Source organism: Mixophyes fleayi, chromosome 6 (genome assembly GCF_038048845.1).
Source record: "Mixophyes fleayi isolate aMixFle1 chromosome 6, aMixFle1.hap1, whole genome shotgun sequence".
Lineage (NCBI taxonomy): Eukaryota > Metazoa > Chordata > Amphibia > Anura > Limnodynastidae > Mixophyes > Mixophyes fleayi.
The window spans coordinates 139,589,923-139,614,698 of record NC_134407.1 but is presented as its reverse complement, the minus strand read 5'-3'; the positions used below and the strand labels follow the sequence as shown (position 1 = coordinate 139,614,698).

The 24,776-nt window shown below is 40.3% G+C and overlaps 1 protein-coding gene across 1 annotated transcript; it reads right to left on the bottom strand.

The window, feature by feature from the left end:
- Positions 1-1,525: 1,525 nt before the first annotated feature.
- On the bottom strand, positions 1,526-23,713 carry LOC142094410 (breast cancer anti-estrogen resistance protein 3 homolog). The gene is made up of 10 exons (XM_075176506.1): positions 23,607-23,713; positions 15,835-15,949; positions 14,543-14,919; positions 11,242-11,336; positions 10,266-11,065; positions 10,033-10,148; positions 8,345-8,516; positions 6,740-6,845; positions 6,364-6,558; positions 1,526-6,188 (listed from the first exon to the last, which is right to left on the bottom strand). The coding sequence occupies exons 2-10, from the start codon at positions 15,940-15,942 to the stop codon at positions 5,986-5,988; spliced, it is 2,172 nt and encodes a 723-aa protein (XP_075032607.1). The 5' UTR covers positions 15,943-15,949; positions 23,607-23,713; the 3' UTR covers positions 1,526-5,985.
- Between the last annotated feature and the right edge of the window lie 1,063 nt (positions 23,714-24,776).

Here is a 24,776-nt window from a genome sequence, read left to right as displayed (position 1 = left end):
TTTCGTCACAGTGCTGCTGGACTCAAACTGAATTGCAACAGTGCAGCCTCTGCACAGTGAGCCACAGGCTCAGTTTACATACTACACCCTTTTTATCACTGCATCTATGCAGGTCTGCATTAGGGCATATCATAATCACCTGCTGCTAGTAATGATTTACCAGCACCTGAGGCTTGTTACCACAGTTTCAGCCCATATAAGCAGCTTCCTGTGAACAGCACATTGATAGTTTATTGAGTTTGTCTCTGTGAAACAGCACTCTGTAGTCTGGCTGCCTTCCTGTGTTTAACCCCCAGTTTTTGGGCAACTATCTCTCTGGCTCCTCAACCTCATCTCTGACTTGTTTTTATTTGAGTCCCCACACTCATCATCTGTATTTAAAAGTACAGTATAACTTTTGTCACTAAGACCGTTCTTGCCTTTGGAATTCACCAATCAATATATGCAAAAACCTAAGAACATTAAGAACCAGTACCTCAGTCAGATCTCATGATTATTAGTCAGACATCACTTTAGTGATATCGCTGGTTTCTAGAAATGTGACAGTCTGCATACTAGTGCCGCTCACAAGATGGCTGCCTCCACTGTGTGTAGGTGACATGTGCACTATAATGGGATATGGTGTAAAACTCTATCATCATTCCATCAGAATACAAATATTTTCAGATGCATCCACTTTTAAAGAATACTCTCCAAATGCTTAATGCTATAATGATATCACCAATTGCTAGTGAACTGTTACGCTGGAGTTGTTAAGCCCAAAAATATGGCTGCTTCCACTGTGTTTACTTGAAAAGAATAGTCACTTAAATGACAAGGCTTTTTAAGACCACATTACTCAAGCTAAAGATTGACAAATAAATGTACCCAATTCATGTACACGAAACATTTCTCAATAAGTAAATTATTTAAAAAAGAAAGGACTATACAATTTTGTAAAAATAAGCTTTAATACATTTTTAAAAATATAGTTACACAGGAGGGTATTTCAATTTTCATACAAAAAAACAAACAAAACAAAAACCAAGAACAATAAGTCTATTTTACAACACTATGCAAAGGCATTGATAACATCACTGAGTGCAGTGTAAAGTGCTGATTTAGTGATACAAGGTACCCTATACTTCTATAGTGAGTAAGGGCAGAGAGATACACAGATGACACATAATGTCATTTTCAAAGAGAACATGTCATAAGGCACATTACAAAATATAACTAAGTACAGTCATACTTGCCAACTCTCCCTGAATGTCAGGGAGACTCCCTGAAATGGGGGTGATCTCCCTCACTCCCTGAAGAGTCTGGCATTCTCCCTGATGCTGAGCCAGTACAAGACGTGGTTGGCTTTGTCATCTGTGGCAAGATGACACGGTTCAGAAATTGTGTCCTATGTCCATGTATTGATGCCTATGGAGATGGCCATTTTCATGGAGACCAAGATTTAATCAAAGACTGACAAGTAAGACAACATGACTTCAGTAATGCAGACAGAAATGTAAAAGACACTTCAGTCTCTAGAGATTCATTAGCTGCTTTTCTTTAACGCATAGTTACCTACTCTCCCGGAATGTCCGGGAGACTCCTGCATTTCTGGGAGAGCAGGGCAACCTCCCAGTTCTCGCCCCCGCAATAGATAAGTGTCAGGGGGCAGGGCTTAAGGATGCAAATATCGTGTCAATCATTTAGAGGGCATGGCCAAAATGATTCGATTCATCAAGCCCCGCCACCGCATGCTCACCTTCCCCGGGATCTCCCTGAAGCCGACGAGGAAAAGTTGGCAAGTATGAGTAAAGTAACCAAAAGAGTTGAAATATGCAGTAATCCATAGCACCCAATCAGCAACAACATAACGCAATTTAGTTGCCTATAGAAGCTGCAGTTTAAAATAAACTGCAGATAGTAATTGAGAGCAATTGGATGTTAGGCTAGGTACACATTGCAAACACTTTCAACCAATTTGTTATCGCTAACGATTTTACAAACGACTGAAGTTACATTCATTCTGCCAATTCATGTGTACACACTATACACAATTTATTTTCAGATCAGTGCTCTTCATCTGGTCCAAGAGCAATGTAGTCGGTCATTCTTGAGTCACTGATTATAACACACAAAATAAACTTTTCCACAATGTCATTATCAATTTTGTTAGCTTCTGTGACTCTGAAACAAAATTTTCAGTCTCAGAACGAACGGATGAATTAAGCCACCTACAGCACTCTCTACATTTAACAACACAGACACAGTAACAGGTTCCTATTCTGTTTCTTGGTCAATAGTCGTGTGAGTGCAAATACACTGCAGGTTGGAAGGCGGTTAGAACGAGATTTTTAAACAGAAAGAGCAATCAATTAAACTACTCTCAATACCTTGGAACGACTCTCATTCATCATGTCAGTATATATACTAATGCAATATCTGGCAAAACAGACGTTTGTCGGTTATTTGGCCCAATATTTGGCAAAAAAACCTCTAGTGCAGGGTTTCCCAAACCCAGTCCTCAGGGCTCCCCAACAGTGCAGGTTTTCCGGATCACATGTGACATAATTAGGACCACCTGTGGATCTGTTACAATGTGTCAGTCAGTAATGAATACACCTGTGCTCCAGCAAGGAGATATGGAAAACCTGCACTGTTGGGGAGCCCTGAGGACTGGGTTTGGGAAACCGTGCTCTAGTGTGTACCTAGCCTTAATCGGTACAGACCGTAAATTTGTTTGGACTGTGACAGCATTTGAACATTTATGTGATCATTGTTTTACCACACAAATAGTGCCCTCATTGATTTGATGAGTTGAATTGACTGGGCATATTTAAACAGTGAAATCAAATGTTTGACTGGTTGCTCTGAGTCACTGTTAATTTTGGTTTGCTTTATTTATTATCACAGGTTAATTTTAAAATTGGCATTATTACAGTGACTCACAAATGACCATTCAGGTACCTGTCAAATTGACCTTAAAGCCATTAACTTAAGGGCAATTTTTATGTTCATTCAGAATGTCAGTCTGGTTAGACCTATGCAACATATTATATTGTGTGATTTGTTACCTAACATAAGAGCAACATGGCAGGACAGTGTCACACAGAGTATGAAAATATAGATAAGATGTTATATGGTAACACATGGCTAATGTTTTAGGCAGTGATTGTTAGGGATGACACATCTCATTTATGCCCACTAATAACATGTATGGATGCAGATAATTCGATTTTCCAAACAATCACACATAGGTGACAGTGTACATTAAAACAACAGAAAATTGATAGTTATATGCAAATCACACTCTTACTTGACATACTTATTGGTCTAGTAGTAATATATTGTATAGTCACTTGGTGAATGGCTATGTATCAAGTTTAAAAGTTGTGGTGGGTCTAATAGACTTTTGCAGTAGTAAATATTTTGTAGTAAATCTAGTGGACCTGGTTTGTGGCAGAATATTTTATGGTGCATCTAGTAGACATCTATGGCGGCAGGTTCCTTGTGCTAGATTTAGTAGACTGATAGAGTAACTGAATATTTTGTGGTGCATTTAGTATTCACAAATAGTAACTGGATATCTTGCTGTGCGTCTGTAGACCAACCTTGTGATGGATTTAGTAGATTATGCACATTGTTTGGATATGTTGTGCTGTGTCTACTTAGTAGACAGATGCACAGTGAGTTGATATTTTGTTGTGTAGTGGGTCTAGTTGACATACATTGTGGTTTAATATCTTTGAGTCCACCAGACCAATGCTCAGTAGCTTGATATCGTTTTTGTGGGTCTAATAGCTGATACACAGTATTTATCTGATGCGGGTCTAGCAAACATATACAGTAGTTTGACATTGTGTTGGTCTAGAAGGTATACAAAGTGGTTTGACATATTGTATTGGGTATGGTAAGTATACACAGTGGTTTGACATATTGTGTTGAATCTAGTAGGTAAACAATGGTTGGTCATCATTTGTTTGGAGTGGTTTGTATACACAATTGTTTGTTATCTTCTTTTGGGTCTAAGGCTAGGTACACACTGGCCCAATGATTGCATGAAAAACCTCCAATCAGCCGACATCCGACCGTTTGGTCAGATATCGTGTGAGTGTGTATAGTGACACAATGATCTAAAGTCGTCCCAAACTGCCTTTCATTGTTTCATTTGGTTGGTTGTACTGTTTGATATTTTCCAACCAATCACCGACCGATCATGTAGTGTGTATGCTCTCATGCTCACGATCTCCACAGAGTTTACAGAGTCTGGCTCTTTTCAGCCGGTGCTAGCGATGAATGTCCTGGTGAATAAACGTAGAGAGTGCTGTAGAAGGAATAATTCATTTGTTCGTTCTGAGACAGAATGTTTCGTTTCAGAGTCACAGAAACTAACGAAATTAGGACATGTGGATAGCTATACAAGGTGGTTTTAATCAGTGTGACAATAATGAATGAATGAACATTGTGCTGTCATTCACTGAAGACTAGAGGACCAGATGAAGAGCACAGATCTGAAAGTAAATCGTGTCAGTGTGTATGTATGAATTGTCAGACCGATCGCACCTTCAGTCGCAGGTTCAATCGTTTGAGATAACACGTCGGTCGGAAAATTCTTCAGTGTGTACCTGGCCTAATAGACAGAATCACAGTTATTTGATATGTAGACATGCTCCGTGGTTTCATATCTTGCAGTTGGTCTACAAGACATACATAGTACCTGAATATTTTATGGTTCGCCTAGTAGACAGATTCGCAGTGGTTTGATATCACCCTGTTGGGTTGAGTGATTCACATGTTGGCTGCACATTTTGATGGACTAAGTAGACAAGTTATTTGGATAACTTGGGCTAAGTCTTGTAAGAAACAAAGGCTGGATATTTAGTGGTGGGTTTTCGCATATAAATGCACAGTGATTTAATACACTGTAAATGACACACATTGGTTGGATATCTTGTGCTGGTTCTCGTAGACTCGCATCATGACTGGATATCTTGCAGTGGATCTAGTAGATGTAGCCTCATTTACAGAGCCCAAAATGTGCAAGGCATCATGCACAACTCTTTGTTGGTGCAGGTACTTTGATTTGTGCAGCCAGATTTCCACTGTAGTGCATAGGTATATAGAGCAATATGGCAGGTTTCTCAGGTAAAAGAAGTTTGCACCAGTTAATGGGAGAAGTTAGGAAGAGAAGTTTGCAAAATAAAGTGTAGGTTGGTGCACATACTTTTGTGGAACAGTGAAAAAATTAGATTTCAGAGGCACTCTGTGCTGCGTGGAAGAGTGCACAGCCATTACCACTACGTAACTATGGGACTGATGCATTAAGCAAAGGCAAAAAATGAGGACATTTTTCTCCTGGACAAACCATGTTACAATGCAAGGGGTGCAAATTAGTTTATTGTTTTGCATATAAGATAAATACTGGCTGTTCTTTCATGTAACACCCAAATATTTGATAAATATATTTATACAGTGAAATGTAAAGTTGATCTAGGACACGCCCTATCCCAACTATAAATCAGTCCCCAAATATTACATTTACCTTCCCTCCAATGCAACATGGTTTTGCCAAGGTGCAAAATTACTCCCAAGCCAGTGCCCAGTGTGCAACAAAGCTTAAAACACACAAACCTGTTACATACAATAAACACAGATGTCCCCTCAATCTCGTGATTAATTCAAGCAATAACTGGGCCTAAACCAGGCAGTATTTTAGGAGAGAAGCTGAAGAGGATAATTTAATGATAACCACTTTCTGAAGTGGTAGGAAGACTTTTGATGTGATGTTTATACCTTTGCACAGTGCGTCTGTTCAAAATGGTCTGCCTCTCCGCACACCTAGACACACTTCAATGTTGTGGAGGTGTCTCCTGAGAGTGGAAAGTAGATGTGACCCTTGATGTGCACCATTTAAACTTGAGTGCAAAACTACAGTATTTTGCACTGCACACCTAGTATCCATCGTAAATGAGGTCCATTGATAACTTGTCATGGGATCCTCTGTGTGGTTTAGCAGACAGATCCATACACAAAGCTTGTCAACCTATTTCTCTGAGTCTCTGGCTCCAACTTTTGTGATAAAACATTTAGGATTTGATCAAACTTCTTATACCTTTCACTTTGCTCAACACTGGCCCCTTTACTCCCCCAGAACATTCTCAAGGAAAACTCCGTCTGGAATGCTTCTGTCAGTTCTGGCTGAGGAATAAGACCTGCAAGAAAACCAGAACATGATATAAATACAGGCATTCCAACTGACATTTCTCTAGAACACTGTGGGGTATGTTTTCTCTCCTCCCCTTGAACATTTCTGACATTTTACCACATTCTCTGTCCTTCCCTAAAGCTGCCCTATCTCTCTTTCCTAACTCAGTCTGTTCCTCTCACCTTTTAGCTTGTGCTCAGCATTGCTTCTGTGAAGTTCTGCATTACCAACGTATGACCGTGCAGCCTGCAGTACACGGAGCAGACGTCCACAGCTTTCCTCCACTGGGCCTCCCCAGTCATCCTCTCCTTCCAGAACCTTGAGTACAGGCAGAATATGTGGGACCGCAACATCGCTAGGTGAAGTGAGTGTGAGGCCTATTTTGGGTAGAAGGGAAAGCACATAAACCACAGAAGGGAACATATCACAGCAAAGGACAAATAATGAAGAGATAAAAATGATATAAAAAAAGAGATCACAAAGCAGAAAAGGTTACAGTTAGAGCCTGAAAGGTTATAGTGCAGAAAAAAATATAGTTTATAAGTGTGGTTAACTCACATTCATCCATTTCTCTTAAGGCTGGTTTCAACTGCTTGTGAAAGGTGATGGCGCTCTCTGTGTGTGTTTGACGTAGCATCTGCCATGTTTGTTCTAGACGAGAAACCTGTAAGAAAAGCTATATTGTACTAGAAGGCTTGTAACTATTCTATCTAGGAAAACCACAACTTGTCTAAAATTATTGTTTTCCACATGTTTATGCTTAACTAAATTTGCTAGACATGCTGTCCGTTCTGTCCTTTAGAGAAAGCAGCCATTTCTTATTAGAATGGTGGTTCTCTATTTTACAGCAGCACAATACTTGAGCTAATCAGATTGGTTGTGAGTAACATAAGTACTTTACATAGCCTGCAAATTTATAGGGTTACACACAGATATTGCGCAAAGTTACAACTAGGTAATAGACATGAGGGTAAATGTATGAAGCGCCGATTTCTGCAAGTCGCCGGAAATCGGCGACTTTGCAGGGGAAATTTAAACCGGCGATGGCTTGTAAAGGAAAACTTGCCTTTACAAGCCATCTTCGCTTTAAATTTCCCCTGCTTAGCAATTTAAACATTTTGGTCCTGGTGCTGAGCTGATGCTGAGCTGGAGGTTTGGACGCATATTGGGCGTAATGTACGCTAAAAAGCTGTAACTTGCCACCATATTCATATTGCTCAATAAGATCTGTGCTGTAGAGAGTAAGGAGCTGTATATATTTCTGTATTGCTGCAACTATTATGATTATCGTGCCGGAGGAAGAGGAGTGTAAATAAACAGTTCAGTTTTTGTGATAGAGATGGTTTGGCGCCCAAATTATTCTGACTTTTATTGCACTGCACCACAAAATGACATCACCTGTGTCCCACTACCTACAAAGAGACATGTGCAGGGACCCCCTGATCCATTACACCCATGCCCATCAGCTAGCCAGGGCTTGAGGAGGAGGTGCACTGTGTATAAGCTTTGCACTCCACACTACACACAGTGACAGGGGGTCACATCTACATTCACTTATATATGAGAACTGTATTTGTGGGCATAAATAATTTCACAATTTATGTTATGCAAACTCAGGTATCGGGCCCATTGTCCTGTACCAGATGTGAGAGTGAGATGTGTCTTCAGTTGCCTGTAACGGAGCAGGAATAAATTGCTCTATCCATCCTTACTTTTTAAAAGAGCTGCATTGGAAATTCATGATTATTAGTGCATTTTAAGCTTATGCATATAAGAAAATTTTCGTTTTTGAGTTTAGTTATTTTTCTAAGCCTGCAGTAACCTTAATTAGCCTCAAGGTGTCACCTGAAAACAAGCCTGACTATCTTTAAAGGTATTACAGAATTTTATGTAGACAGTGTAGTTCAGGGATAGGCAACCTGATACACTGAATGGACCACCCTCTAATATTCAAAAGGGGCTCATATTACTCTTAATCTTGGTAATAAGTTAAAACAATGCATCTAATTAAAGAAAGAAACACCTATCTAGGCACTAGGGACACCAGTTGCCCATCACTGATATAACTGATATAACTGACGTGCTTATGACTTTTCCCATTCTGTACATTAGTGTCTCTTTCATTCTCTTCACCTCTCAACCCGTGTTCTCAGTCTCTCTCACCTGTGGCAGTGTTAGGGCCTTCATGACGGCAGAAAACGCAAAGAGGTCTCCTGCAAAATCTTTCAGCTCAAACGCCAGGCGGATAATTCTGTGTAAGGTGTGTGCTCTCTCTGCCACAGCTCCAGTGCAACCCAGTATATCCACAGCGACTCCCAGAGACAGGAGGTGATGTCTAAGGAAACGTGAATACAATTTGTAGAGTTTTTCAGATTTGAAATCATTACTTTGAAAAGATTTCATTTTAAATTATATATTGCATGAATTATTACTGGGCAGCATGTGGGAAAAGATACATCAGAAGGTTAAAACTTGGTTGGTAGTAGTCCACTTAAGTGCTCTGTGTGGTGTTTTGTCACTGTGGTTACATCAAGAACTGGTTTACAATACAGTAACTCTCTGGGCTGGAATCTGCACACTATTCCAGTACAGCCTTGTTAATATTAACCTGAGGGATATATAATAACAACAGGTTGTTATCAGACATTTGCTTTCTTTGTTTAATGGCTCTAGATCAATAAAGCTAATTGCTGGCTGGTTGCTATGGTGTGCTGCATATTGTACTTTCTTAGAAAATAACCACAACTGTGGTAACACACATTACACTAATAGAGACCTTTTCTGCGAACACATTTTCAGTACCACATATAGGGAACCCCTAGATGTTTTCACGTCACCGTTCATCTCCTTTACAATGCAGATTTGTATTTTAATATACCTACACTTTTCAGAAAACAGTAATTGTTACTTTGTATTCTAGAAATTTGGATGAATTTAAAAATGGCACAGAAGAACGGACAAATACTATAAAGCAGAGCCAGATAACCGATGGCTTACCAGTTGCTCTGTCAGCCAGAGACTTGGCCCATCAAAACAGGAGAGAGTAAAACACCACTGGCCCCATACAGATATTTGGGACCATTAGCCAGAAAACCACAAGTATCACACATTCTAGATCAAATCCATTCCTCAGGAAACCCTATCAGTGCATGTTTTCCATATCTCCTTGCTGGAGTACAGGTGTGTTCATTACTGACTGACACATTGTAACAGATCCACAGGTGGTATAATTATAACCCTTGTCACCTGGAAAACCTGCACTGTTAGGGCTCTCTGAGGACTGGACTTGGGAAACCCTGTTCTAGATAACAGATGCCATACATTGTTATTCTAAATTTCGTTATTTAATATAGACAAAGTCTACAAAGACCCCAGTCAGGAGAATACCATGTCCTCTGTGGACACTGATTAGCATGTATAAACCTTCATTGTGTTATGCATTTCTGCATGGAACGCTATCAAAATAAGTGATCTTTCTTAAATACAAATTGATTAAATCAGGTGACCACCACAAACGGGAAGACTACAGCAAGTAGAAGAATGGACTGCTACTGGGGTGCTGGGATGTATCTCCCAAATAGTGGGATTTCCAGACATTGGACCACCACTTTCCTGGTGGTAGGGAGAATGTTATCTATTGTTAAATGATTGATATGGGTGGGATTTTTCTTTAACAACACTTTGCTTTGCTTTATCAATTAGCACATACTGCCTCCAAATCACTTTTCACAACTTTATCAGCTCAGTCACCATTTCTCTTTTTTTTTATCTCTTTCTAAAATCGAAACAATGTTAGACTGTAGGAACTAAGAAGGCATATTTTGTGCACGTAGAGCTTTTCAGATACCGACCTCTCTAAAAGGTCGCGTCTTAATTGCTGTCCATATGGCAACGTTAATAGCTCCAGCCCTGATTGTACGCCCATACTCCTCTGTTGCTCCTTAGTGACCCCGCAGATACGAATCTCCTATGAGTAAGAGATAAATAATATTAGGAAAAATATATTGAAGAAGGGAGAGAGACTTGTTAAAGAGAAGGACATTGCCTCAAAAAAAGTTGAAAAATAAGTATAGACGCTACATACATTACAGTCTTCTCGCAGAATATGAAGGGCGCTTTCTCTGCAGTCTCTTTGGCTGACAATCTCTTTCAGCTTGCGCAAGGCATTGGATTCCAGAGGTTTATTTTCCGGAGAGAGTATAATAGACTGAAAGTTTCTTGGTTGGAAAGAAGTTGTAGTCTGCATTTGTGGTCTGACAAAGTCATCCTCCTCAGCACTCAATATTGGATGGTTCACCTTGGAATGTGACATTTTACTATTCACTACTGTAGGATTGTCTACTTCAGAATGTGCTACTTTAGACCTTTCCACCTTGGAATGGACCAGTTTAGGTTTGTTTACTTCAGAATGGACCATTTTAGGTTTCTCCATGTCAGAGTAGACACTTTTAGGATTGTACAACTCTAAATGGGCCAACTCAGGGTTGCCCATTCCAGAATGAATCACATCCTTACACTTTTCTGAGTCTAGAAAACCAAAAGTGGTTTCAGTGGCGCGAGCACGGTTCCTCCATCTTTCCTCCACTTTCAAGGTGTCCACATATCTCCTAGTGGTTTCAGGGGCACGTGGGACCAATTCCCAATATGTGTTTGTCCCATCAGGGGGGTCTGGAAGCAACAACGAAGGGGCTCTTATGGGCTTTGGTGGAGCCTTGGAGTGTAGCTGACTGTCTGATCCCCTCAATGCATTATTCCCATCATAGTCCAAAGGGATAATTGGTTGCATTTTGGCTCTGAGGACTGGGTCACTGCCTGTGCGGAAAATGGGTGATAGAGGAATGGCTGCTGTGTCCTCTAGAGTTATGGAAGATTCTGCTGTAAAAGCTGGAAGAAAAATGATGTGGAAGCATATAAATTAGAGCTCATTATGATGAGTGGAATAGAGCGTGTGAAAGATACTGGTGTAAGATTAAAATAGACGCATTATAAATTATCAAAGTTAGTTAAGAACAGGTATTAGCATTGCCCATGTTTATTCCTTTCTTATGCTCCTACCTTACCTGTGAGCAGGTTGCTGTCAGACTGAGCACTCTGTAGGGGTATTTTCTTGAGGATATCCAGATTTCCTGGATGACTTCCAAACCTGTCTTTGGTCCTAACGAATAGAGATAGAGATGTACAAGAAACATATTGTGGGTGAGGAACATTGTCAAACAGTGCATTATGGATGAGGAACATTGCAAGGAAGGTGATTAGTAGGTGACCAACACTGTGAGAGAGATATGGATGAGCAACATTATGAGATAGTGTATTGGGGGCAAAAGACACTATAGAGAGACCCTTTTTTTATGTATTGGTGTATCGTAAATGAGGGACATTGTGGGTAAAGGACACTGTGATAGACACATTGTGGGTGAGGAACATTGTGAGAGACACAATTATCATTGAGGAACACTGGGAGAGAGATACATTGTGGGCAAGGGACACTGTGAGAGAGACACATTGTGGCTAAGGGTCACCATGAGAAGGATATATTGTGGATGAACAACTCTATGAGATAGATAAATCACTGAAGAGGAACATTGGGAGAAAGATACACTGTAAGAAACAATGTGAGAGATATTGTGGGTGAGGAACAATGAGGTGTATCATTGGTGAGGAACACTGTGAGAGACATACATCATGAGTTAGGAACAATGTGAGAGAGGTGTATTGTAAGTTAAAATCACAGTAAGAGATACATGCTGGATGAGGGAAACTGTTATAGAGATATATTGTGGATGGGAAAAAATGCACACTATAATAAATGAGATACATCAAAGATGAGGGACATTGTGGGGGAGATTGAATACAATGCAAATTCCATTGGAGCATTGCGTGATCTGCTCCCGCACACATTTCTGGGTGTTGCGTTACATAAAACATTGCTTATTTTAGTTTGCACAGTGTTCCTCACAGATAATGTATCACTATATGCTAGGAGAGGAGGATGTGGGCAAGAGTTAGTTTGGGACAGTAAGTGTAGCACCCACACTTAATGAGACTTGAAGGTATCTCATGATGCGAGACTCCAACTGGACTTCACACTGAACTGAATTGCACCCTGTGAGAGAGATGCATCATGTCTGAGGAGCAATGTTAAAGAGGTTCCTTGTAGCTGGTGAACACTGTGAGAGAGGTGTTTTGTGAATGAGGTACCCAGTGAGAGAGAGACATGTGGGTTAAAATATATCATGGGTGAGTGACACTGTGAAAGTACATTGTGAGAAAGATACACTGTGGGTGAGGGACACTGTAATAGATATACATTATGTGTAAGGGACTCTGTGAAACAGATATTTCTTTGTTGAGGATTATTGAGAGAGGGTTGTATTGTGAGTCAAAGCACTGTGAGAGAGAAATATTGTGGGTGCTGATCTCTGTGAAAGAGGTACATTAGGGGGCATATTCAAATGTCCGCGTTACTCGCAAAAGTAACACGGCTTGCGCACTATTACCGGTAATACACGGTAATAGTGCACGTAATTACTGTTATTACGGTACCTTTAACGCCGGCTTTCAGCTTGCAGCTCAGGGAGCCGGCTTAGAATTACCATAATAACGGTAATACTTTCAACGTTAGAAAGTAACCCAGACAATTGAATATGCCCCTAAGGGTGAGAATCAATGTGAGAGAAATTTTGTGGGTGAGGAACATTGTGAGATAGCTGTGCTGTGGGAGAGGGACACTGCGAGAGTGGCGCATTGTGGGTATGGTTCACCGTGAGAGATATATTGTGGGTGAGGAACATTTTGAAAGAGATTCATTGTAGATTAGGAAAATTGTGTCAAAGCTATATTAGGGGTGATGAACATTGTGAGATATGTATTCTAGGTGAGGGATACTGGGCGTCATTTAGAGTTTGGAAAAATGTCCATATTTGACTCTGCGCATACTCATCAAAACGTGTCCGTATATACATTTTTGTGTGTCTTAGAATCCCGGACCCTTACGCCTGGAGACGTGGAGAAAGTGTAGCACACCTAGAGGTGTGATCTAATGAGACTTGGATGCATCCCCAGTTATGTTTCTTAGGAGGCCTATATTTTTCGAGTAATGGAGGCCGAATGTGAACGTACATGATGGTGATGACACCAGCAGCTTCTGATTGGCTATTTGTGTAGTGACTCCTACAGGTGATAGTCCTTAATTCATTAGCATTCTATGTAATGGCTATATAATGTTAGGTGGTGACGATCTATTCATATTTCTTAATGGCCAGTAGGACTACTGCAGGAATTACTGCAGATTTGTATTGAATTTATAAAATGTTAAATGACAGGTGTGTAGGTATATGTATTTAATTATATTTTATCTTAAAAATGTGATTTTCTTATATAGAACTAACACTGTCAGGACAGTATTCTCTCTTATGTATATGACACTTCATTATGTTATATTGTGTATGAATAGGGTAATGCAAAAACATTTATAACTAATATTGTGATAAGTCATAAGGACATAAGGGGGCATATTTAAGAAAGCACGATAGTGCTCTTACCGGGAAATTAAGCTCCCTGGGTCTCCTCCACATATTTATGAAAGGTGCATTGCAGCAGATATCATGGATATCTGCTGCTTTGCACTCCTCTTCGTTTTTCAACAGTATGGTGACTGCTCCCAGCCGCAATCTAACAAGTTCCGAAAAATTTTTTTTTCGGAAACTTGTCTTGATAACTGAAGCTGGCGTACATTATCATAAATGAAAAATCTCAGTACTGTCAGCTCTGCTCCGAAGAGCAGAGCTGGACAGCGCATGTGTGAAGGGATCACATGATCCCTCCCTGTCAATCACCGCATGCTCTCTGCAACTATAGTTTCAGAGATAGAGCGAGATGTTTGTGTGCATGTGCAGTTGCTGAAAGAAGAGGAGTGAAGAGGACGAGGAGGTGATCCAGGGACATCGCATTCCGAAGAGGCTGGTAAGTCTGATTTTTTTTATCACAGAAACAGCAGTTTTTCGGAACTGCTGTTTCTGTGCAGGGTTGTACATAAATGTGAGAAGTAGATCATTGCGATAAGGATTGAAAACTATTTTTCACTTTAAATGTGCCCCAAGGTCTTTAGTTCACATTCAGCAAAGGAAACTCAGATTCTGCTACTTTCACCAAGCTCCTCTCATCTGAAAGGGCTGAGGCACCTCCCTCAGACACTACTGAGCACTTTACTGTAAAATAGGTGCATGTTGTTACAAAATATAACTTGTGCTGCAGGCATGCTTTTCGTAGCTTTATAAATGACCTTTAGTTAGTGAAACTGGAGTTCCAATTGTTATGTGTGTATGACATAGAGAAGAAAAACTGTTATGATGGGATTTGTACCTGAGCAAACTGCTGTCGAGCATGTGGAGGCTCCTCCTGTTCTCTTTGTTTCCTTTCTGAGAGTTATGCCTCTCCTGCACCACACTGAGTGGGACTGTCCTGTTGATCGGACGCACGATAACCGCTCCTGAGGATTCTGATACAGTCTTCTTATCGCCAACATAGGAGCGAACAAGGGCTGGAATGTTGTCAAACTGGTCCTGTTCCAGCTGGTAGAGAATCCGGGAGATGCCACGTCTTGGACGCAAGGTGACAGCGATGATCTTAAAGTGCAGGACCTCTCTGCAGCTTATGCAGCTCAAAACATAGTCACCCACAGAGGAGAGTGAGTCACGGATTAGAAAGTCACCATCTGTCTGCAGAAGTTTTTCAGCCTCCTGTAGGTGACAGCAACAGTGACAGACATTAATTAGGCTGGAGCAAGAAACAAGTGTGAACATAGGAGGAAGGGAAATGAAGTTCTCCATTTATGTGGCTTTTTCATTATATGATCTTAATTTAACTTTATACTTTGCCTCACTATCTCTACATCCTCACCTTCTTTCTGCATACTGTACTACATACTAATACATATAGTACTACATGGTCAATATTTGGAACACATGTCTTTCCACCAAAACTTATTTTTATCTTGGTTAGTCTATTAATTCCCTATAAATAAACACAGAAAGAAAAGGTATGTCATACAGGGCCGTCTTTCCCATTGGGCACAATGGGCAGGTGGGCCCGTCGGAGGCAGCAAAAAAAAAAAAAAACAAACTGAAAAAAAAAAAAAAAAGACAATACTTACCTTGCGGTCAGCTGGCGATCCGGCTCTCTCCATGGTCTCCTCCTCTGTACGGCGCTCGCAGTGCATGTAGGGCGTGATGTCATCACGCCCGCCCGACATCCATTGCGGAGCGCGACTGAGGAGGAGACCATGGTAAGTCTTTTTTTTTTCCAGGTTTTTTTTTTTTTTTTTGCTGACTCCGATGGGCCCCCCTGGGCTGCAGGGCCCATATATATAATAATTTTATTTATTTATTTTTGTATATATAGGGGCCCTGGTGCACTGCTGTGCCCGGGGGCCCAAGATGTTCTTAAGAGGGCCCTGATGTCATATATACCTTCTCAACGTGGAAACAACCTATAGTTAAAGGAGTTGACCAGGCCAAGGATGGTCAAGTATGAGCTAGCTCTAAATAGGGAACAGATATTGATTACTAGCATGATTTGGATTGGCTATATGACAAATCTTCTTGCTGTTGAGCTAATGCAGATGAAATTCCATAAACAATGTGAGCTGTACTTGCCTGCCGGGAGAGGGGTCCATGGTACCATGCATGACTCCGAAGGTCTTCACTACTTAGCTTCAGCTCTTCCTCCAGCTCCTTCTTCAAAGTCTCAGCCGGAGACGGCATCTGTACACTGAAAGACAACATCTCAGTAAATACAAGATATCCTGACATGTTCATTAGGAGATATTATCACATTTTCTATTGCACTCTCCTAAGTGTGGCATATGGTGGACTATTTGTCTTACCTGAAACAAAATTTTGGTAAAGCGCCTTTATTTTAACTACAGAATACTTATTCTGTATATTATTATAGGCATGACATGATAGGACTTGTAGTATCATAACAGCTGGAGACCCACAAATTGCCTAAAAGTGACATATATATTATATAGATTTCATGTCAGCGCACTAATAACGGTGATCTCTACAACGTGGTCTGTGACGTGCAGTGGAGAACTAACCCCACACAAATGGATACAACACCAATGATGCAGTCATAAAAGATTAAATTAAACAAGCATTGTCCAGGTTATATGATATACATTCACTTTCACTGACTGAATTACATAAATAGTTTATGAAAGGTCCACAGAAAAGCCTAAGAGAGGCACCACATATACTCAATAGAAGGAGCATGGCTTATTTATTTAAACTGGTCTACAATAAACACTTATTAAAGTTTAATGGGGGAATTCACAAGATTCGCCTCAATGTCCAGCTGCGCACATTGACGGCCAATACGGTACAGAATCTTAGCTCCTTTTCGCCTCACATCTCTACGGGACACAAGAGAAAATGAGCGGCTAATTGAATTCCCCCTAGATATATTCTGTGTATAAATAAGATTTACTTTCACTTTATTTTTCTATTGCTGTAAATCATGACCAAAATGTTTTATGTGCATAACTTATTCATTTCCTTTCATATGTAATATATAATTTAATAATAATAATGGGATATTTGCCAATCAGAGGTGTATTGAAACATCGGTAATGAGCTCCAATGAACCAATGCTGCTATTGGGCGGGAGGATAAATTGCAAACTGGTAATGGTACCTACATGGTTATACTAGTTGGTGGGCAGGATGCTTTCAGTTACAAAGTTTTTCTGAGTGGACAGCTACCGGTACTTTAAAGCGAACCACTACAGTCAAATAGTAAATAAAAGTCCATAAACCCTTTAATGCAGCACTATTAATAAGTTGCTTCACAGCAAAAGACTTCACTTCAGGTCCAGTGACATCACTGAGATGCAACGTTCCAGTGAATTGATTGTCTGTGTTCTAATGAATATTGGTTGAGCCCATAAAATGACTTTCTCCACACTACTTTTGTTGGGCATCTGTAAAACATCACACACAATGCACTCTACAGAGAACATCACATCCCAAAATAGCTTGATGACTAGACAGTATCATAATACAATCTGCTGTAACAATCACTTTCACTGTTTGTCAGAGAGCAAGAGATCCTGAAAATTAAACCTTGCATGCAGAAAAGTACTGACACACAGAATTCAGTTACTATTGAAAAATAAGCTTGAGGATGGAGGATTTTTTACTAGCATTGCTCAAATTTTCAAATCTGCTTTACAAATATAAAATAATAACATAGCAACCAATACTATATCTACTTTCATTCCTAACTTGTAGTTGGGGATTAAAATACCAGGAGCCCTGGGTGGTGCTCTAGGCTTGGGTCCCCACAATGTACACTTTTTTTGTGCCCAATAACCCACTGAGATACTGTTGTTTAACATCCTCTCTGGATGACTTATCAAAATACACAGTCAGCCTCATGCTAACATAATTGCATTAAACAGCAAGAACACTGGAGCCATCAATGACCCCAAGCTTATTGTCGCTTGTCAACTCCACTACTGATAGGGAAGGACCAGTGGCTTTTAATTCACTGGGCTATAAAGCTCATAATAATTATAATCCACCATGGCTAACTTGCACTGTACAAGCTAATTACTGATTAGTTCATTTTAGTGCATATTTGCAAATAACCCTCAATATCAGGGACAGGTTCCAGAACCAAATCTTCCGCATCTGGCACTTTGCTTGGAAATTAGGCACAGTTAGCAACCATTCATAGGCAATTCCTATAAGTACTCCTTCCTGCAAAGAATTCCTGGCACAACAATAATTAGTTCAGCTTCTATATACATGCATTGACAGCTGGTGGCATATTAATATAAAACTTCATATAGAAGGTCATGCCTCTGTGGCGTCATTAATTTCTAATGCATTGATTGGGGCAGCAGGGTGTCTAAGTGGTTAGCACTTCTACCTCACAGCAACTTTAATTCCCAACCATGGCCTTATCTGTGAGGAGTTTGTATGTTCTCCCTGTGTTTGCGTGGGTTTCCTCCAGGGTGCTCCAGTTTCCTCCCACACTCCGAAAACACACTGGTAGGTTAATTGGCTGCTATCAAATTGACCCTAGTCTGTGTGTATGTTAGGGAATTTAGACTGTAAGCCCCAATGGCGCAGGGACTGATGTGAGTTCTCTGTACAGTGCTGCGGAATTAGTGGCGCCATATAAATAAATGGTGATGATGATGATTGATGAATCGCTGAATACTGACAAAATAATTGCCTCCACTATCGGTAGGAAACAGATGCACTTTTTTTTTTTACTTGGAATAATACCAAATTGCAAATTGTTACAGCCAACACCTTTACCCTGTATTGACCAGCTCACACTGGCTGGAATCGAACCCATGACCCCAGTGCTGAGAGATATCAATGCTAACTAATTAATCTTAATAAAATAACTAATTAGTATTAATAAAATACTAGATAATCATCTGTAACTAACGCATCCTGACTAGGACACTTGGTGAAAACAAAAAAATTGTACACAAACACACCTCTCGCATTAAATACTATCTGTCAATGAAACCAAAATAAAGTTTAAAACTCCCATTTTTGCAGGATTTAGGGCTTATCTCTCTTTGATAAATGGATCTCTAAATTAATGAAGAGGGTAGTCCAAAGGTCTTAGTAAACTGGAATTTGTGATGTGTGGGTCTGTATTTTTGCAGTATGTAAATGAGCCTTTTATCATCACTGAATATAGAAAAATAGCTTACACTCCACCATACAATGTCAAACATTTCAAGTTCTGTGAAGCCATGTAAACTTTTAGCTATACAGTATATATGTGCATGTTATTAGCAATACGTTTAAATGCCTTAGTCCTTAAAAACTAGGATTTTACCAGGGGCAAATATTTAAAACATCAGGGGCTAGATTTACTAAGATGCGGGTTTGAAAAAGTGGGGATGTTGCCTATAGCAACCAATCAGATTCTAGCTTTCATTTATTTAGCACTTTCTACAAAATGACAGCTAGAAAGCTAAATTGGTTGCCATAGGCAACATCCCCACTTTTTCAAACCCGCAGCTTAGTAAATCTAGCCCGAAGTCTGTACTCTGCACACATGAGACAATGAAATTCAGCACATGACTTCAAATACTGCTTTTAGGGTAGCGCCCTGTTTTCTTACCTGCAGTAAAAACCCTTAGACCTCAGACGATTCTTGACCTTGGAAATACACCATGAGGAATAGTCCCTATGTCCCTCGTTGCAACATTAGGGCACTCAGCAAGATGTGTCACCTGTACCTAAGGTGTTGCTGGGTGCAGCTCTTAGCTCCTGTTCGTTCAAGCACATTCCACTCCACTGTAATTCTCTTAATCATTAACAGTCAGAGACATAGAGGAAATCACACCCCACTGACATCACAAGTGCACCAGCACTACACACAGAGGCAGAATAAAGCAAGTCCAGGCACACGGAAAGGAATGTCCGAAGGGAGACACATTCCTTGAAAATGCACAGGTTACACACGCCATGACATGTCTTTCCAACACATGGAGCCTGTGAGCTCCTTCCAAGGATTGTCACAACAATCTATGTCACTCAGTTGCATTTATTCATAATATCTTGTTATCTAGGAAAATAGATAAAGGAGGGAATTTATGAAGCTCGAAAATGTGAGCTCGCAGTGTATACATTTTTGCACAGATTTGCATATTTGTTCAAAGTGCGCATACGTAACGTGGTACATGACACCCTGTAGATGCTTTTCAGGCCTGTCCTCGTTTCATGTGACCTATTTAAACTTTTTAATGTCTTTTACATTGGGAGCATTGCACCGATAAATATGCTGTCCAGTATGAGCGGGTGTCCGGTTTATATAAAAAAAAAAAAGTAACTGCACACTGTTATAGTTGCATCTTTATTTTTATGCAATCCTTAAATTCTTGTATGATTTAACAGCATGCGTTTTAATTATTTGTATGTGTACTTGTCTATTGTTCCTTCTTTGTTTTGGTAAACTTCCATTATTTTAGTTCTATATGATTAAGTATTATTAGTCTATGCATAGTTAAGTATAGTGGTATTCTTTTTGATTTTTATTCTTTTTGGGCACTCTGATTTATATCATGAAGTGGTGCTCAATCTTCTTTATTGTGGGTCCCATAAAAAATACATTCTTAGTTGCACAGCCTGTAACTATGCATTCCACTCTGCAGAAAGTATGTTAGACACATGACTCACAAAATTTATACACTGCAATAGTGCCAGAGGCTTTAGAAAACTACATATTGCTTCAGGTCACATGAAGATGACATACATTCAGAGCTGCTTTGCTACATACTTATTAATTTATAAAACGCCAACTCCGCAGCACTGTACAGCATAAGCAGTACATAAGCAGGATATTAAAACAATTAGTTGGGTGATAGATTTATTGTACTCTCACTGCTGAAAAGGCATTCAACCAGATTCTGTGGCCCTTTGCGTTTCATGATTTGTCCTCTATGGGCTTCACTGGTGAATTTCTTACCAGCATTTCATCTTATATCATACCCTTTTGGGTATTATTTCAGCAAATGGGGTCACCTCTGCGCCATTTAGTCTCAATAAAGGCACAACATGCCACCTCTCACTCAGTATACTGTACAAAAAGAGCATATCAGGCGTGTACATGGGTAGAACTGTTTTGCAAACAATTATGCATTCCCATGTCTCTCTGCCTGTCTCTCTGCCGGCTCTACTTAATGAAATTGAAGCCTATGGCTCCCTCTCATGGCATAAAATTAATTTCCTAAAATCAGAAGTGTTGGATTTATTACCTCAACCCACTCATTAAAAATACCTTAGAGCATCAGTTTACTTTTAAGTGGCATGTATAAAAACAGAAGTTTCTTGCTGTCTACATAATGAAACAATACAGTCAGCTCTATCAGGATAAATACCCGCAGCTACTGTCTACAATTAAAAATGACCTAATGGCCTTGGATCAACAATATACTGTATCTTTTGGATTGGGACTAAAAGTGAATGTCTAGGCCACTGTATGTAATTTAAACCCTCTGCATTCGAGTCCCTCCCCAAATATTTAAATTCATCCAGCACATAACCTCCTTGTTCATTTGGGCCAAAAAGTGTCTTAAAAATATGACCGCAAAGCTGTGCACTAGGTGGCGAGTTGGATATTCCGTATTTCAAAAGATACTATCTGGCAGCACAGCTGGACTAATGTGTTCAATGGAACTTGCCCCGATCTATGAAGATATGGGCTATAATGGAACCAGAAGGTACTAGGATGACATTGCTCTTTTCAAAAACCCACCACAGTCTCGCTCTCACTAGCTACATGGGACCGATTGAATAAACATTACCCTCTTCCAGGTTTGGGCTTGTTGTTTCAAAATGCATGTCTGGTAGATAGTGTCAGGTTCCTAAACGATATAAGGGCCTATTTATCAATTAAACTTTTCATTAAAATCCCCCCAAAACAGCTGCAAGAAATAGCCCCATATAAAAGTATTGTGTTAATTTATGACTAGGGCATTGCACAGATATCGGAGATGTCCTGTCTCTTCGAACGCAAAAGCAGTTCCTATAGCTTTTTATGGGGACTGCTATTGTGCACCATTTAACAAGTTCAGAAAAATTAAAGCTGAAGATGGCGTAAGCCATTGAAGCCTATGGGGAGAATATTGCGGTAGAGGAATCTTCGGATCCCTCACTGTATCTTACCTGCTCTCCCCTCCGGTCTCTAGCACAGAGTGCTCACTTTGCGATAGTGACCATAGAAAGACATAGGGCATAGATAAAATGTGTGTTCACCGGGACAACCATTTAGCGTTACTGCTGTCCTGGCAGAACACTTTTAATAAATGCTCACGATCTTTCATTCATTATCATTGTGGTAAGGAATGAAAATGATCATGGCAAAAATGCAGTGGATTAAATGCCCCTTAATCTGTTCTTGGAGGTTCCTACAATTCTCTAATCTTCAAATACTGTTTAATATCCTGCATACATTTTTTTTTATCAGTTTTTGAAGATCAACTTTTGAATCACTCTGTTTGAGGAACTCCTCAACTAAAGAATTAGATTCAATGCCAAACTGACCATACCAGGGCTGTCCTGCAAAAGATCCAAATGAACTTGCTTGAGAGACAGACATTGGAGAAACATTATGGATGACTGAGCTGAGATACAGGAGCTCCAGATCTAGCTGCGTTAAATGTAAGGAAAATGCATATAAGTTATATTTACCACAGAGGTTACATAGCATTTTCCCTGACACACCTGAGGTGGGGCTGTGCAGTGCTTGGAACCTTCCTCTACACCTGGTGAACGTGTCAGTAGCTCCAAGGCTTTTGGGGAACAGTAAAGTACTTAATATATTCTATTCTGCAACTGTGACATCCGCTCACCCCCAAATTCTACCTGCCCCACCTGGCGCGACAAACACAAAATTAATCTCATCCAACACATAATCTCTGCCGCCACTTGTCAGCTAGTGAACTGGAGGTGCCCAGTGGCCCAGTCCATCATGGTAGATGAAAAAACAATTACATTATGATAAAGTAATTTAGAAATTAAGAACCAGTCAATTAAATCAAGAACCCAGCGAAACATATGCATCCTTTGCTCAAACAATTTAGGCTACAACAGTCATTTTGTAGGTGCATTGGCTAACTGGCTAATAGGATTTGTCCAGACCTATAGTAACATTTACACAGACATGGAAATATAAATGGAACAAAAAACTCAGCTTAAAAGAGCTTACAATCTACACTCAGTACATTATGTATACATTAAGTCACACACATATTTAGATAATATTTTTCCATGTAAATGCTTTTTACGGATTACATTTAAAGGATATAGCACCTGTATGCCATTTGCTATAGAAATAGAGTATCTTATATAAGCATGGACTTCTGTATATTTTATGCTGGTTGGAAAGTAAATATAATAAACAGCATAGTCGAAAAATTAGATGTTCATGTTAGGTTTAGTTTGCAGAGAGGGACCTGTAACACATTTTGTCCTCATATACAGCTCTTGTGTGACTACAAGTACTAGCACACACTATTGGCTAAAGAACCTAGTGTGGAACAACAAGTCCCAGCAACCACACCAGTCTGTTCAACCTACACTAGGGAAACCTGTGGCTTTGTAACTGCCATAGAACTACAAGTTGCAGCATGCCTTGTAGTCACATGGCATGCTGAGACTTGTAGTTCTACAACAGCTAGCAAGTTGACTACATGTGCATCATTTTAGTACATTTCATGAAGACGCTTAAACATTATCAGTTCTGCATTGTATCTTTGTGCTCTATTTATCTAGCATATCCAACCCCCAGTCACACCTTGCTGAATCCTCATATGCTGTAACCTCTCCACTTCCTCCCTGGTTTCTTCTATATGCTCCTCTACACAAATGTCAGGCTTATGTCATTCCTACCTTGTTACTTACGCTGGAGCCGTCTGAAAGCAGAGACGAGCAGGCTGGGTCCCAATCTCTTCTAGTAAGATAATTTATCTGCTGTGTACAGGCTGTGGACTACACAGCTGGACAGTTCCTCCCTTTCCTGAATGCCTTCCCTAATCTGTCACTAGGAATGCAGTAGGCAGGGCCATGTTTAAACACACAATGACTGCCCCACAATTACATCAGGTAGACAAATCTTCCTGACTCACCTATCAGTATTGCCAGCTCTGCCCAATATCCAGCATAAGTTTTATATGATCCATAGAAAAGGTATAAGCCAAAGCATGGCTATAACTGTATTTATCAGGGTGCATGACAAATATGAATGCGGTATGTGGATGCAAAAACTAGTTGTTGTCAGAGCTTATTCTTAGCAATGTATGTCTGCATATATCTAGTACAATAAAAGTATAAGGTATACATTTGTATTTTAATCAGTATATGGTCTATGCCTGTAAATGCTTGTTGTCACGAATGCCCAGCCTGTCCCAGATACAGCAATCTGAACAGCTGGCCGTGACTGGTGTCACCTGAGTCACTTAGCAATGAATACACCTTTTCTGCCACCATGAAGGATTTATTATGGTGTCCTTACGTTCAGTGTCGGACTGGGGCATGAAGGGCCCACCGGGGGACTGCAACACTAGGGGCCCACCAGAGGGGGTGTGGTCAGCCATCATAGAGGCGGGACCTGACACTAGAGGGGGAGTGGTCAGTCCATGAAGGACAGCTAGCACCTTAATGCAGTATATAAAGAATGCAGTGTGTGTGTATAAAGAATACATAGTCTTGACCTGCCCCTTAGATTGGGCAGAAAAGTCACCAAAAATCAGGATTGTCCCACTATACCAGGCTTGGCTAACCTGTGGCACTCCAGGTGTTGTGAAACTACAAGCCCCAGCATGCTTTCCCAATATAAAGCAGCTTATTGCTGTAAGGGTATGCTGGGACTTGTAGTTTCACAACACCTGGAGTAACACAGGTTAGCCAAGCCTGCAGCTGCGATCGCAATTGAAACATGACAGCCAGTCCTCTGCAGCAGCGGTTACGCCGGAGAGGACCCTGGTGAGAACCTCTCTGGCCTCCAGGTAAATCGCGGCGTGCATGTGGCGACAGCGCAAAACGGTAAACAAGCAAAGCTCC